The sequence below is a fragment of the Notolabrus celidotus genome, chromosome 21 (assembly GCF_009762535.1).
Source record: "Notolabrus celidotus isolate fNotCel1 chromosome 21, fNotCel1.pri, whole genome shotgun sequence".
NCBI lineage: Eukaryota > Metazoa > Chordata > Actinopteri > Labriformes > Labridae > Notolabrus > Notolabrus celidotus.
This window is the reverse complement of record NC_048292.1, coordinates 24423598-24440282: the sequence shown is the minus strand read 5'-3', so window position 1 is coordinate 24440282 and position 16685 is coordinate 24423598. Positions and strand designations below refer to the sequence as shown.

At 39.7% G+C, this 16685-nt stretch overlaps 1 protein-coding gene across 1 annotated transcript in view; it reads left to right on the top strand.

The window, feature by feature from the left end:
• The first annotated feature begins 471 nt into the window (after positions 1-471).
• tm7sf3 (transmembrane 7 superfamily member 3) overlaps positions 472-16685 on the top strand; it is a 31886-nt gene continuing 15672 nt past the window's right edge. The window contains exons 1-4 of the mRNA XM_034673575.1: positions 472-753; positions 5999-6153; positions 14908-15058; positions 15383-15503. Coding sequence (XP_034529466.1) covers positions 672-753; positions 5999-6153; positions 14908-15058; positions 15383-15503 — 509 coding nt within the window. The 5' untranslated portion in view covers positions 472-671. The remainder of the gene's footprint in view (positions 754-5998; positions 6154-14907; positions 15059-15382; positions 15504-16685) is intronic.

The window sequence follows — 16685 nt, the reverse complement described above, 5'->3', positions numbered from 1 at the left end:
TGCATTTTATGGTGTAAAAGATAACCCATCAGCCAAGATAGATGACATATTTATTGATAGATGTACTTTATTGATACCAAAGTGGAATTTTGTGGTGTCACATCAGCAGGTTAACACATCAAAAGAGCACCAGGGGTATAAAACTACAATAAATAAACCTTAACATGAGAAAAATAAATAAATAAATCTCAAAATTCTGTGAAAGAGCAAATTTGGTTTGTACAAATCCAGTACATTTAGAATATATAGAGGCAGGCGATGTCCAATGTTAATGGAATACAGTAGAATAGAACAGATAGATAATATCTTTTATAAATCAAAACTGTAAAAATACATCAGAAAATATAAAATGTCAAAAGAACAACTGATATCCAGTCATTCTGTCATCTTTTGTGTTGTGGTGTTGTTTATCCTATACTCTGAAGGAGGAGTTGATGGGAGGTGTCGCGAGATCGAGGGCGGGATTCTCGTGGGAGCATCGTCCAGTGGTGTGAGAGCGGCAGACAGAAAAGGACTGTCCTCCCTGAAAGACTGCAGCCCAGTCAAGCATGTCGCTTTTCCGTTTTCTGAGAGTTCCTCTGCTGAAAAACAAAAGACTGCGAGGTTTCAAATGAGTGTACAGAGCCACAGATAGAAGCGTTTTGTGTTTTAGCTGAAGAAAGAAGAGGAAAATGCTCCGTTGGGTTCACCAGCCGCTTCTGCCGCCTCTGCTGCTGCTGCTCGTGATGTGTGAAGTTCAGACTCAAGTGGAAAGTAAGTCACTGGAGATACCAAATGTATTGACTTTAATGTTGAGTATAGAAGCGTTTTACAGCTTTATAAGTCGTTAAAACTGATAAGAATATGTTTTGCATCAGCTAGAATTCCTCAAAAGGAGGTCAAACAGGGACTTTATGGTTCCTGTACTACAGTAAACTACTCACGTGAGCCAGCAGCAACATATCTTATTTACTCTGTATTATTGAAATGTTTTTACAGTCCAGTTTCTAAATGCTAGACCAAGCAAATTTAAAATGTAGTTCAATTTGAGATTTGAAAAGAGGAATTGTTTTTCAAAGCCTCATTGTAACAGCTTATAATATGTTGAGGGTACCCTAACTTAATGTGTGCAGATTCTGGTAACCCTCATGACAAACTACCCTTTTTAATCACTTTGCTGAATTCTTCCTGATCATGTGTAAATTGTGTGTTTTTCTTCCTTCCTGCTTTCTTAAATGTTCCACTCACTGTGAATTTTTGCTGTGAAAAATGTAAACAAAGATAGTTTTTGCACCGTGCTGTAAGTCCTCTCATCTGACACCTATGGGATCATATTTTGAGGCATTCAAAAGATAGTATTTTGACGTTTTCAATCATCTCCTGCATGGTTTGCTTTTGTAGTCAGATGAATCAGTTTGAATCTCTGTTTCATAATTAGTCAGAAAACTCCTCACAGGAACTTTGAATGGGAAATCAAGGTTCAGCTATCAGTGTCCAGATTTGCATGTTATTAAATCAACTAATGTGAGAGGATTAACTCCGACAAGGAAATAAACACTTTGCTAGACAGCTGAAAAAAAGCAATTGCCCAAGTTAAGATGACATTATAAGAAAATATGTGATCTTTTCCATCTTTGCTGCAGTTTGACAACACATGGTGGGCACAGACGACTGCTTTACGGCTCAAGATTTTGAGCATTCAGTGTTTTGGTCACTGTGGCAAAACCTCTAAAATAGCATTTAGCAACTTGTAGATGAAGCTCTACACTGGAGCTAAAGGAATCATTATTGTAGATTTCGTTGGCAGATGTATTTAAGTGCCAAACACAACCACGCCAGAAGGGATACATCATAACAAGCTTTGTAATTTGGTATAAGATGAATGTAGAGCAAGTAACTGATTGTCAGGATGCTTGAAGCAGCATGCTTTGTACAGATTTTTAACGTTTTATTTCAGTGCTTGTTTCAAATCTACTAAAATAAAAATCCAATCATAAAACAATTTAAATGTTATATTTATAAGCTTAACACAAACCCTTCTGGCTCATATTCTCCTCTCCTTCACGTGAAATCAATGCAGCAGGTCTCTCCAGAGCTGGGTCTGACCTGCAAACAGTCAGTGTAGATAAGGCAGCACGTGTTAACCTGCAACAAACCCACAGAGCTTCACCAGACCTTCTTCAGTAAACCTACAAATACTACAAGACCATGCACTTGATTCAAGCAGATTATACCTGATTATTATGTCACGAAATAGAGCTGACAGATTAAAGTAGGTGTACTGGCGGTCAGCTAACGTAACTGCTAACTATTATGATATTTAGTTTCAGTAAGAAGGAGGAGAGAAGTCTCTGAGTGCAGCTGTTTAAGATGTGAACATGAGCTCGTCTCTTTAATTCTCTGACTGTAAACTGACTGTATTATTATCTGGACAAAAGACAGATTTATTTATTTTATTTATTTATTTAAAGGGACAGTGCATATTAATGAACATTTCAGTGTAGCATCCATGTAAATATGCCAGAGTTTCATCTGTAGTCCCCGGCAGGTCAAAACCAAGCGTCAACCTCCGGCCGCGAGAAGTGAAGCCAATGCAGAAGTGCTAAAAACTGCAGTTTATCGAGGATCCGCTTGAGGCTGGCTCCAGAAGTACCAGAAACCACATACACACTGGTTAAAAAAAGCTGATCTTTACAGCAGAAATAAACATGTTTACAGCCTGGTTCAAAAAACGAGTGTAGTCTGAATAGCTCATTTCTCAATCGACACACACTGTACAGGGGTGAATTTTTTTCTAACGCGGCAGTTTCGAAGATATTAAGGTTTCCAGTTTTCCATTACGAGAGGCACAGCTGACTTGACTGACAGGAGGTAGCACTGTAGCTGTTGGCTAGGAGGCTCAAAGCCCAGCAGTTAGGTTGAGTTCAACATTTCCAATATGGCTGCCACCGACTTGCATCAAAACAGTGTTTCAGAAACAGATGGGTGATGTCACGGATACTACGTCCATTATACAGTCTATGGTGAAAACCGTTCATAGCAAACGATCAAGATAAATAACAGATGGAAACATCACATCATGATAGCATGACAATAAAAACAGCAATACATCGCAAGAGCATATATAAGTTATACAAAGGTGCAAGTAAACGCATTAAGGTCAGAATATCACACATGTAAAAATGCATACATTAAACCTGTAAAATATGTGAATATGCACACACACACACAAACCCACACACACACACACATACACAAACACAAACACAAACACACACAGAGGGAGAGAGAGACAGATGTTGATACAAATGAGTGATTACAGACCTGATGCCTTGTCAAGAGTTAATTTTTTAGAATGACTTGCCTTCTTAATGTGTTTGAGACCATCAGTTGTGTTGTTCAGAGGTAGGGTTAGTACACAATGGATAGCCCTATTGAACTACTGTTGTAATCCAGATTATGGCACAACCAGATTATTTCATAGTTTTGATGTCTTCAGTATTAATCTACAATGTCCAAAATAATTAAAGGTGAGAAGGTGTGTCCAAACTTTTGACCGGTAGTGTAGGTCATTGGCTTCACACTACAGCCCCAGGAGTTTGAAGTGGTCATAGTTTATGTTGCAAATGAGTCAGCCGACATTCAAAGTAGGATTCAGCAAATGCTCCAACTTTAAGCCCGTCTGCTGTCAAACTGAGTGATCAGTAAAAGAGCTGAAGAGCAGGGAAAGTTCACGCTGATAAGAGGAGTGAAAGAAATGCACACAGCAGGGCAGCTGAGGATTACATGATCACTGAAATGAGAGTCTCCTAGGTTCTGTTCAAGCTGCAGTTTAAAAAAAAAACCGTGTTCACTATTGACAAAGGTTTTGGAGTATGGCATGTGGTTTCACAATACTAGTTCTTACACAATCACTTGCCTTGAGTTTCTTTGGTCAAATTGGTCTTTTTTCCAGCTCTGATTAGTGGATTGTTGCTCGTTACAGCATCAGTCCTCAGGTAGACGGTAATGCTTACCTAAGATGTAATACATCCATGTGGAATGAGTTATTATGGTGATGTTAAAACACTGATAAAGAAACAGCATTGTCGCAAGCAGATGATCAGAGGAAGATATGATTTACAGGCCTGTCCAAAGGTATTCATATCAAAGTTGAAAATGAAACAACTGGTGTTATAGTTGTATAGTGATTAGGGGGCGTCTTAAATGAACCCCTGATGTATTTCTTTAAGGCCAGTAGGACAAGCCAAAAACTGTAACACTGTAAAATCACCAGAGCTCACTGCAGTCTGATGTTTGCACAGCCCTTTAAAGTAGTTAAGCACACACTGATTACTTGCTTTAGTATTTCAGCATGGTACTTCATTACTCAACCCACAGCATACTTTTCATTCATTCAGCCTTTTCTGCAGGATGCCTCTTTGATGGACTGCTGACCTGGTTTAAGGTTGCCCTCTTGGCTTTGTGCCAAAAGTCTGCTGCCTCTGATTTCAGTGAATCAACAGTTTTTCTTTGTATCATATCGTCTCCATCATGGTCAGTCATTACTCTCCAGCCCAAGTGACTTAGATTTAATACTTATCATTACAGGCTGAGCTATAGGCTGCAATCAGGATTATAAACACATGATGCCCTCCTTCACCTGTCACACTGAACTGAATACCTGTATCAAATCAACCTGGACTTTGCACTTTCAATACATGGCACCTTTAATGAATGATTGATGTGACCTGCTCCTTCTGTTTTGTCTGTTTTTGCTGGACATGTTTTGGTGTATTTTAAGAGAGGACTTTGATTTAGAGGAAGTATCGAGAGAACAGGATTTTGTCTTTTTAACTTTTGCAGATAGAAAGGAAAATGAGGAGAAACCAAATCTTGAATCTTAAGCCTTGAGTTATGTTGTGACAGTGCTTGTATAAACTAAAAGAAATATGGGAAACATTTAAAACATAACCAGTTACATTTTACTCACAATTAACTTAGTTGATATCAAGTTAAATTAGAGAATATCTCTGCCTTTTGTTTAATCTGTCTTCTGAGTTAAAGTGATGTTGTGGTTTGTGGTTTTCATATGTTTTATTCTCGTTGGATATATGGGCTTTTATTCATCATCAATCAATCTTTATTTGTATAGCGCCAAATCACAGCAAACGTTATCTGAAGACTCTTTTACAAACAGAGCAGGTCTAGACCACTCTGTCAAATTATGAACAGAGACCCAACACCAAGACAGGATAAGACTCAGTCTGACCCCACCTTAATCCACCATGAGCATTGCACATCACAGTATTTAGCTAGTTACAGCGGAGAGGACAAACTTCCTTTAACAGGCAGAAACCTCGAACAGGACCAGACTAAAATTAGACAGACATCTGCCTCGACTGAGTTGGGTGTTGACACGTTGTTTACAATACTCTGTACTGTCTGCAGCACATAGAGAAAACTTAGACGGTAGTCTGCATCAGATTTGGTTAATGATTTAATCATTAAATATATATTTGCTATCTGTTTAAGAAGGCAGCTTTTTGAGGACCTTTTGCATATAGGTGTACCCAAAAATGTTACATTTGTATAGCTCTATATTTTTTCTCACTTCCTGTTGATCTAAAATGACCAAAACATTTCACCAAACACGTCTTTAAATAGCATCTTCATACTTCCTGTCATCTTACCAGTCATGTTTTCTGAAGTTAAAGGCATTTCTGTTTGTTTGATTGAGTTCAGTCAGTTTATTTGTTTGTCTCATGATATTAAATAGACTAATAAACCAGCTTATACCTTGATACATTTAGGCCTTTTAGATTGAATAAAACAGATGCAGGGTTGAAATATGGGTTCAGCCTGAAAACTATCAAAGATGCTCCTCCATCAATTATTAGAAAAACACCAAAGTGATATTGTTGTTTTACCTGCCTTTATACCTGTGTAGTGCTGTTGGATAACTACTTTTAGTGTGTGAGTGTTTTGATGCTCAGGTTTGGATGTTAATGGAGGACTAATCTGACTTTCTCTGTCACAGACCGAGTGGTTTTCCTGCCGGGAACCTTTCAAAACGTGAGTGTCTCCCAGAACGAGACGGTGCAGGCCGTGGTCTCCAGGATCCCCCCAGAGGTCTCTTTCATCACCCTGCAGTTTCACACGCAGCACCGCAATGCAACGCTGTCCTACACCAGGGTGAGAAAGTCCTCACCTAATGTCACAACATTTAACCACCAGTAACAGCCAATAACGGCCGCATGTAGTGATCCTGATGTTGGTGTGGGAGGAGTATTCTTACTGGAAACTTCCTGGCTTCAACCGCTGTCGTAGCATGTGACGAATAACTGACAGACTCATTAGTACCCTGTTATCTAAATGGAGCACAAAGACCAAAAGTCCCTCTAATACTGTGATAAAAAGTCAAAACTCTCTGGTCTGTCACATGTCATTCAGTATGAAGCTGCTAACTGCAGCTGATAAGCTTGGTTTGGCTGAGCCAGACTCTTTCTCACAGGGAAACAGGAATCCACAAGCTGTCAGGGCGCTAACTGAATCTTTTAGGGCAATCAAAATGATTACACTACATCCTCTCAAAGCACTCATTTTTCCTCTAACTTGCTCAGGTTGTCTGTAAACTAACTGTCTGACAACATTTGGCAAATGATCCTCACAGTGAGTTGCTTTTAGTCCAGAAGCACACTATAAATATCTCTCTTTATTTCCACAAGACTCCATTGAGAAAAACAGTTATTCTACCCAGAACATTGGAGTTGGTGGTCTACCTCTAATTTGACCAGTAAATTGTTAGTGTTACTGTGTTGGTGCTGGCACCAAAAACAACATCCTCAACAACACAATTTAACAAAGATAAACCAGCAACTCCCATGTTTTGAAAGGTAACATTAGTTTGTACACCCTTGGTCTTTCTGGGTGGAAACAGGGCCTACAAATATTAACATCATAAAAAACTGAGAACCCAGTTGTTAATGTCTTTGAGTGATTTAACCTCTTGGAGCAACATTTAACTTTTCTGGGCTTCTGATGTAACCAGCGGTCATCGATCCTTCAGCAAAGACTTCCTTTCTCACACCCCAAAATGCTGAATGTCTGACCAGCAAGGTGAGAAGGAAGTTGGAATTTACCTGCAATGGCTGGTAGCTAAACGTTTATGCAGTTCTGCGTTATTCAGAGTCAGAATCAGAGATACTTTATTTATCCCGGGGAGGGAAATTCGGGCATTACAGGGCTCTTATACAGTATGTTAGAAAGTTAGATATTAGTAGAAGAAGGGATAAAATAAGATATAAATAAAATAAAATAAAATGGAATAGAAGAAAATAAATTGAAATTAGATTAAATTAGATAATAATAAAATAAAATAAAAGTAGAAGAAAATAAAATAATAATAAAATAATAACATAAAATAAAAATAGCATAAACTCAAATAGAGATCAAATAAAATAGAATTAAATAATAATAAATTACATACAGAAGCGCAGAATAGCTAGTTAGCTATGTACTGAAGCGCTGGGAATGAAACTGGGATCGGTTCAGTCTGCGTTGACTCTCATATCGAAGCTATGCTATCATGGCCTCTGCATATTGAGCTCTACATACTTGTGAGTTGGACTGTCTGTGATGCCTCCAGTTCTCTGCTTAATCTCCAGTTGACAGCTTCAATTATTTAAATGCCGGTCATGTCACCAGTTTCTGCTTCCATTTCATTCTCAGCTTTTGTGTGTGCACAGGAAACCATGGGAACTGATAACGAGCATATTATGCTGGCGATGGAGCTGAAAAATGTTGAGCAGGAGTCGATCAGACTGCAGTTGTTGCAAAAAAGAAAAGAGGAGAAGTTGGAGTAGATGGAATAGACTGCTTCTGAATCAGTGTAGAGAGAACAGAGAACAGGGGAATACAGCATGTTGCTACTGGACATGTTGCAGGAAATACAATGCTACCCAGCTAACCAATCACAGGGCTTGTAGTCTGCATTGTTTTGACTCATAGTTACATTTTTGGAAGGTGCACATGAGAGTGCGTCTAAAAGCTTCTGTGTAGGTACAGGGCCACAGGAACTTACACCATATGCATTATTACCAATACGTTTGGCCTTCTCTGGTCCCCTCACAGACTGTATAAAATGAATGCATGTTGAAATGCTGAAGGATCTATAAACAGAAACCAGTTTTTCCAACGTCAAATGTGTCATCTTCTTTCTACAGAATCTGTACGTAGACATGAGCATCATCTGTATAACGAAAGCATGTTACACACAGGCTTTTCTTAAACTTGCTGACATGTTCTTCATGGTACAGAGATTTCATGCAGCATGACATTCCTCTAAAAGTGGCTTCATAACGTGCAGAGTAGGGGCAGTAAAGGGAGCAAAACAAACATGAAGTAGCAGAGATGTTAAGATTGTTACATATATTCATTTGTGTTAAATCAGCAGAACAAAACGCCTAAATGTCTCATCATTTGCTTGAGTTTCTCCTTGCTCTTAATTGAGTGAATGCAAACTAAGCTGTGAAATGAAGGATATGCTTCGTGAACGCTCAGTTAGTTCGACTTCTGATTGATGAATGAAGCTTTGTGGAGCGAGGTTGTCTGACCAAGTGAGAGAAGTGGCAGTCAGCTGATGTACAGTCCACTGGTCATGAGTGGCAGACAGGGTGGCCCCGAGGAAAAACCTTCTGGCCTCAGTCCCAAAAGTCTCAGGGGGACAGCTCGAGTTTGGGTCCACGTTTGATGGAGTTGGACATGGCAGAGAGCCTAATTTTAGTTTGCTTTATTTGTTTCTGTTGATGGAATACAGAGAAAGAAAAACAGATCATGTGAGTTTCTCAGTGGAAGAAGACATCTCCTGGAAGAAGAACAGCCCCTGACGCAAATGGAGGTCAAAAGTGAGCGGGTCACTGGCACCAAGAGGAAAAAACAAACAAAAAAATAGATAGCTCGTCTTTTAGAAACATACAGGTTTATAAAAGTTATCTCTACTTTCCTTATTTCCTTTAAACCACATGATTCTTTTATGATTCTTTTTCATGTTTGCACCAGCCTCTGTGGTTTTTGCTACCCACGTTCACAGTCTACTCCTTCCTGCAGTTACCAAACCACAGGTTATAAACATATCCGTTCCTACAAACCTTAAAACCTTTTATGCAGAAGAGTTCACCACATAAACTTCAGCAGATTTCAAATGGAAATTGGCAATGCTCTAACCCGAGCACAGCGTTTAGTCAGTGTTGTGTGGGCTTCCTGGCGGTGACTAATAAGTCGTCATTAGCTTGTAAATCCTTTACACACTTTGGGTTTGAAGTTACTCTAGCTTAGTGGCGTATTAAATAAATTCAGTGGAAACCAAATCAAATGCAGTATCTCTGTCTGCACAAGCTGCCGGGTGTCATACAATGGAGTTATTGTATGAGCATTCAGACTGAGAGTCACACTGTGTAGGCACAATGCTCCACTGCTTACTCAGTTATTCAGCATTTACTCCCTGAAAAACGTTTTCAAAATATCTGGTGTGTTCTCTGAAACCATCTTCTCTCACAACAACATAATAATTCTGATTTAGATGCTAATCTTAACTGTAATTTATTGAATCAGTTATTCTGTATTAAACAATATTTGGCCATAATGCCTCAGCTTTGAATGAAAGCCTGATTAATTTGGGAATTTGAAAGCAACACTAATTTCAAGGCAAAATGTCATGTTTTACTGTTTGTGCAGCCAGTAATGAGGATTTATAAGTTGGCTCTAAAAGAGACTGCTTCCAACATGATAGTGTAGCAGTGTGACATGGAGATAATACACAGGCTCCTTTCTCAGACAAATACTTTTGTCTGAAGGATGGTCAACCAGCTGTAGTGCAGACCATGGTGATGCTGTGCTACATCTCAACTCAACTCAACTTCATTTATAGAGCACCTTTCATACGTATAAACATGCAACCCAAGTGCTTCACAGAATAACAGAGAGACACAAAACAACAGAAATGGTAAAATTACAAAAGGCATGATTAGGAATAAAATACTTACAAAATCAGAAAAGATCAGATGAATACAAGAAATAAATAGAAAAATAGATAAATAAATAGGATAAATAAATGTTGTTAAAGCAATGATTATAGTCCAGGGCTAAAAATGAATTACTCCAAATTAGAAACTTGATTAAAAATGTAAGTTTTAAGTTTACTTTTAAAAACACCCAGAGTGCTCACCATTCCAATGTCCAGAGGCAGAGCGTTCCACAGCTTAGGGGCATAAAATGGGCTGCAGACAAGCGGCAACCTCCAACTGCGAGAATTGAAGCCGATGCAGAAGTGTTAAAAACTGCAGTTCATTGAGGATCCGCTTGAGGCTGGCTCTGGAAGTACCGGAAACCACATACACACCAATTCAAAGAAGACGATCTTTACAGCAGAAATAAACATGTTTACAGTCTGGTACAAAAAACAAGTGTAGTCTGGATAGCTCATTTCTCTATTGGCACACACTGTATGGGGGGGGGGGGATTTTTTTGTAACGCGGCAATTTTGAGGATATTAAGATTACGATTTTTCTATTATGAGAGGCACAGCTGACTTGATTGACAGGTGGGAACACTGTAGCTGTTGGCGAGGAGGCTCAAAGCCCGCCTCTTTGCATCACACTAGCTCAACAGCAGTTAGGTTGAGTTCAGCATTTTCAATATGGCTCCCGCCATGAACTGCTTCAAAACAGCGCTTCAGGAACAGATGGGTGACGTCACGGATACTATGTCCATTATTTATACAGTCTAGCAGAGTATTAAAATGTAGAAGTGAGAGCACACTTTGCTAAAAAAATCTTTGAAATGTGAAAGTTCTTCCAAAAATAGAATAAAAGAGGTACTGATTCATCTTTTCAAGGGCCAAATGCAAATATTGTTCAGGTTTGAGTTGGAATCAGGGTCAGATCTTCAACACAAAACAGACCCTATGTCCCAAATTGCCTCTGACTTTAGGTGTCTTAATGGACAAAAGAAAAGTGTGTCTAATCGAAGTAACTCATGTCAGACTACGTGGTTATGTTTCTAAACTCAAATGCAGAAGTCAATCACTCAGTCAATGAAACTAATTGATAGAGCACATTTAAAAAGGTCCAAAAGTGTCAACACATTTCAAAGCAGGGGAATCAAACCCTGCAGCACACAGGTGTGTATTGATCAGAGGCTTACATTGATGGAAATATGCAGACCGAGTGACAGTATTGATGTGAGATTAGAATGACATTGTGCTTTCGAGGATGACACCCAGACTCATCACAGCAGTTTTTCAGTAATGTATTTGTGGTGGATGACAGAGGAGCTCTCAGGTAAAGAGGGATATCAGGCTTGAGTTGTGATAAATATAATTATTGGTTGGATATTCATCATTGTAGTATCTGGTGTTATGGGGAATTTGATGTCAGTAATAAAATATTCAGATTTATCCTGAAAGAGGAATCTTCTGTGAACCTTCTGGACTCACTTGAACTTTGTCCCTTAATGAATCAGTTCCTAACTTGATTTCATCTACAACTAACACAATTTGTTGAAATGAATATTCCAGGTATGAAAGAATCTGATTCTCAGCATTTAAAAAACACAGACACGAGCAATCTGTTGACCTTTAAGTCCCCTCGGTCTCTCGAGCTGCATCATCAGCTTAGCTGTTTGTAAATGTTACCGCGTTGAGTGTAGCCCACGCTTCAAGATAATCCTCAGCTACTGCTGTACAGTGTGGGTTAAATCCACAGTCATACATGAAACAAAGAGCTAAGTGTTGAGATGTTTTTCCGATGTCACAGCTGGAAGACGATTGTCTCATGCTCATCACTGGTGGCCTGTCTCTGATCAGCCTGTTGGTCTGTTAGGATGTGATCCTGAGTGGAGTTTAGTCAGCGATCTACATTTGTTTGTTAATTTGATCTGGGTCTTAAAGAACATGTGTATGTTTGTAAAAGCCACAGAGCTCAGCATAACTGACTCATACTAAGGCATGAAAGTATGCAGGTTTCATTCCTGATCATGCTAGATTACAGTTTAAACCATGTCAGCTGTATACCCTGAGGAATGTCAGGTGGTCAGGCGGTCTGTCCCTCATGTTTCATCCAGGTTGAAATATCTAATATCTGTTATATTGAACAGACTGCTATGGAGGTTTGTATGCAGATCCATGGTAGAGGAAGAAGTCAAGTCAAGTCAAATTTATTCATGAAGCACATTTAAAAACAGCAGAAGCTGACCAAAGTGCTGTACAATACATAAAAATAAAATAAAATAAAATAAAAAACACGATGTGAGACCAAACTGGGGATGCACATATCCTACTTTTTAGGTCCCAATACCAATACTTGGGCTTTGGTTTCTGCCGATACCGATACTAAACTGAACCAATCCCGGTATTGATTTAACAATCTCTATTCCTTAATGTGAGGATAAAACTAAGAATCATGTTTTGGCAACTTCAGGCTTTTCTGACTTTGAAAACCACAATAAAATGATTTTTTTTAAACTGACAGTATCATTATTCACAAACAGTTTGATGATTTAATCTTCATCACCAACAGATATTACAATTCAACTGTAAACCTCAGCAGTGGATAAGAGGAATTAAATATTCTGTATAAAAAACTGCTTCAAATGAGAAAATAAAAAATATATAAATATACAGAAGTACAGTGTACCTGTGGCAGGGGGCGGCTGTTGCTCAGTGGGTAGAGTCGGTCGTCTATCAATCGGAAGGTTGGCGGTTTGATCCCAGCTCAGGCAGTCACATGCCGAAGTGTCCTTGAGCAAGACACTGAACCCCGAATTGCTCTCTCTGTTGTTCAGAAGTGTGTGAATGTGTACGAATGAGATTAGCTAACACTGATGGTCCCTTACTGTAGCAGCCTCTACCATCAGTGAGTGAATGGGTATGAATGGGTGAATGTGACGAGTAGTGTAAAAGCGCTCTGAGTGGTCAGAAAGACTAGAAAAGCGCTATATAAGTACAAGTCCATTAACCATTTACCATTAAAATCATTGAATGCATTATTACTCTGCCCAGCTTTACCCTTACTGTTTCCCTTCTCCGCATCTGATATTGTGACAATATTAATCAGCAGCACATTTTATAAAGATGTCCAAATCACACTGACATATAGCTGACATGTTCAGGTAGGTTGGGGTTCAGGCAGAGCACTGTCAGAAACATTATTAACGTGATGGTGAACTGAACCTGGGCTCCAAGTGCTAAACCAGAGGGTGGAATCCCTTTTATTTCACGGATCCAGAACAATTAATCCAATAACATGTCTGCTTTTTCACACTTTGAATCCATTAAAGAAGGTTTCTTGCTTCTTTGCAGTAGGCTACAGCTGACGTAAACTTCTTCTTTTGGGCTTGCATTATATTTTTGAGCACGACTGCCATCCGTCGAAACATTACCACTGCACATGTTGCAAGTTTCCAGTGGAGTTGGAAGAAGCGTGACATGCAACTAAACGGCAGAGCCTCTGTAGTTATCCTCCATCATGCTCCACCGGGCAAAAATACACAGACCAGCCGGCGCTGATGACGTAGGAGACACACATGGCTGTTGTAAACACAGAAAAGCATAGAACTGAGATGAATAGATCTGCCATATTGATCAGTACAATATATCGGCCCCCGCACCGATATCAAATCTAGCTATTTGAATCCGATCTGGCCGATATCCGATACCAGGATCGGATCGGTGCATCCCTACACCAAACCAAACAATTATTTGAAAAAGAGACAAACAAACAACAAGGAAAGCACAGCATTGGGAATTGAAACCTATTCAGGACTCAAGGACTCAAATGTTAAACTATAAAAGTGAGTTTTAAGGCTAGTCTTGAAAGAGTCAACAGAGGGGGTGGCTCTGATTGAGGAGGGGAGGTTGTTCCAAAGACGCACTAAAAGCGCAGTCGCCCTTCAGTTTATATTTTGACCAGGAGACCCGTGTTAGAAGACCTCAGAGTGGGGTCAGACAATTCAGAGCTTTAAAAACAAAAAGCCAAGGGAAGCCAAGACGGGGCTGATGTGATCCCCCTTCCTGGAACCAGTTAGAAGCCTGGCTGCAGCGTTTTGGACCAACTGCATGCAGGACAAGGCCGACTAACTGATTCCAGAATACAGGGAGTTACAATAGTCAAGGCGGGACGAAACTTATTGACATTTTTATTGCTCTACTTCTCCTCCAGTGTCAGGACGAAGAAGACATGCCACTTTATTGGTCCTGGAAAGACATGTCGTTAGCATCTTACCCAGTCAGTATATATCAGTAAATAATTTTCTTATAGTTTGTTTAGAAGCAGAGTTTAAAACAACAGTAACAGTCACTTAAAAATGACTTCTCAGAAGTAGGTAAGTATAATACCAGCCTTACAGCATTACAGTAAATTGACCCTACAGAACATGGTCAGATTCATGGATTGTTCCGTTTTCATTACAGACCTTATACTTCCCCCCCAGGAGAGCACATGTCTCTTTACAGGTCCAAAACATTTTGAAGTAAATATAAGGAAGTAACTCAACATAAAAACTTTGGATGGTTGCTGTACAGTTAGTTCAATCACGCCTTCCTCAGGATTTGTTTCAACATCTTTGGTGTTCCCCTGATTTTCCCCTGAACTAAAAAACTATTTTAACTAAAACAAGAAGTCAATAAGGTTGACGAGCAGCTTTCTCTTCTGTACTCCAGGGTCAAAGAGCTCTTAAACATTGTTATTAATGGTAAAACGCTCTGTTAGCAGTGTAGTTGTTAGCTTCTATCATTGGCGTTTACTCAAAGCATCACTATGCTTAAATGTAACCTCATAGACCTGCTAGCATGACTGTACAAAGTTGGTCTTGTTTTCTAGCTATTGAATGTGATTATATGAGACTGCTTTATTCATATGTCTGCTAATAATCTGACTTTTGTGTTTGCTTCAGGTTCCAGACCTGGGTCTCTCTGTGTCAGCCGTGGACGCAGGGCTCCTGTCGACTCTGCTTCCCAGCCAAACCGCCCTCTCCTTGTTCCTGTTGTCCTCAAATGGTGACTCTGTGACTGGCACTGGGGTCATCCTCCCATACTCCAACACCGGTACTGCTGCTCATGCACTCTTACATAAGGCCTCACTCAACATCCATCATACATGAGGATTCAAAAACAAGGAAGTTACAGCTGCAGTTTTTCGAAATGTGTTTAAGGAAGACCAAAGCGTGGTTACTTTCACAACAACCTAAAACAGACACTCTGTGTAGAGTGATATACTCCTGAGGAAGTCCATGCAGACCATACTGTCACTGATTGTGCGTGCTGTGGTTGCTCATAAGCCTTTCTAGCGTGTTACAGCATCTCTAAAACAAGTCATCATGACACGGCAGAGTTCACACAGAAGCTAATTCTTAATGTGCTTTCTTCTAGATCCAGTCCCTGGAGCTTGTAACACAGAGTTCAACCTGGACGTCGACCCAAACGTCTACATTCACTACAACCTGTATGAGACCACCATCCGCTTTGCACCGGCAAATTTAGGATACGAGAGGTAACACACCAAACATCTGGTAACGCCTGTTCAACTTCCTGCTTGGCCTGTTCTGCTTGAATCAGCAGCAGCTCTGCCAGCTCTGTCATCAAACCGCCTCACTGTTTGTTTGCCTTGCATGATCTCACAGCACCCCCCTCCTCCTCTACTCTCCCCTCCTCCTCCTCCTCTGCTGTGGCTGATAGTACTTGCTTCATTTCCTCAAAATTGTCTCTGTCTTAAGGGCAGATACGCACAGTACAGTCCACCTGTTCAATCATTCCCTGCCAGTCTGTGGTCATGTTGTCTCCTCAGTTTGTAACTTTTGTTTTTCTGCAGAGTTTTGCTTTTGAAGAAGAAAGCTTTCTGCCTGTTTGCTCAAGCTTTTCACTTCTTTGTATCAGCTCATGTTGTGTTTTGGCCACAGGGAGCAAAGATACATTTGGGGATTACAACTTCTTAAACACATCTCTGTCAAGTACTTCTGATTGGTTGTAACAAAGCAACAGTTCACAGCAACAGTCTGTTATCTCTTATTAGCGGAACCTTTATGAAGAACAGACGAATGCTAGGGATCAGTGTTCATTTTGGTGGCTATTTTAGATTTAGTCTTAGTCTTTAGACGAAAAATGCCTGTTAGTTTGAGTCACATTTTGGTCTTTTCAGCCCTTTATAGTTTTAGTCGACGAAAAGTCCAAAACATTATAGTCTATTTTGAGTCACATTTTAGTTTTTGATTTTTGCCAGAACATTTTCTCTCTTTAAATATTAAAGTAGTTGATCAGATATCGGTATCAGGGTTATACCAAGTCAACACTTTTGCTTGTAATATCTTAAGTGAAATAATTCAGCCTGTCCCTACTAAAAAGTCAAAGGAAAACATTCTTGATGTGACCACTGTGACTGTATTTTGATTCTCTTGATTCACAGAAAAATGCCATGAAAGGGCTGTGTTGCACATTTACGACAGTCCCTGAATGTACCTGCAGTGACAGGCGACCTGGACAGACAGTCAGTTCACGCACTCTGAAATGCATCTGCATCTTTGATGACTAGGAGTTTATCAAAACTTACTAAATGTGTCTGATGTTTCACCAAACTGGAATAAATCAAGCTGTTAACGGTAATGGTGGCAAACACAGCAAACATCAAATAGTCCTAAAACAGAAACAGACGTCCTCCGGTTGTGTCTTTGTCACTAAC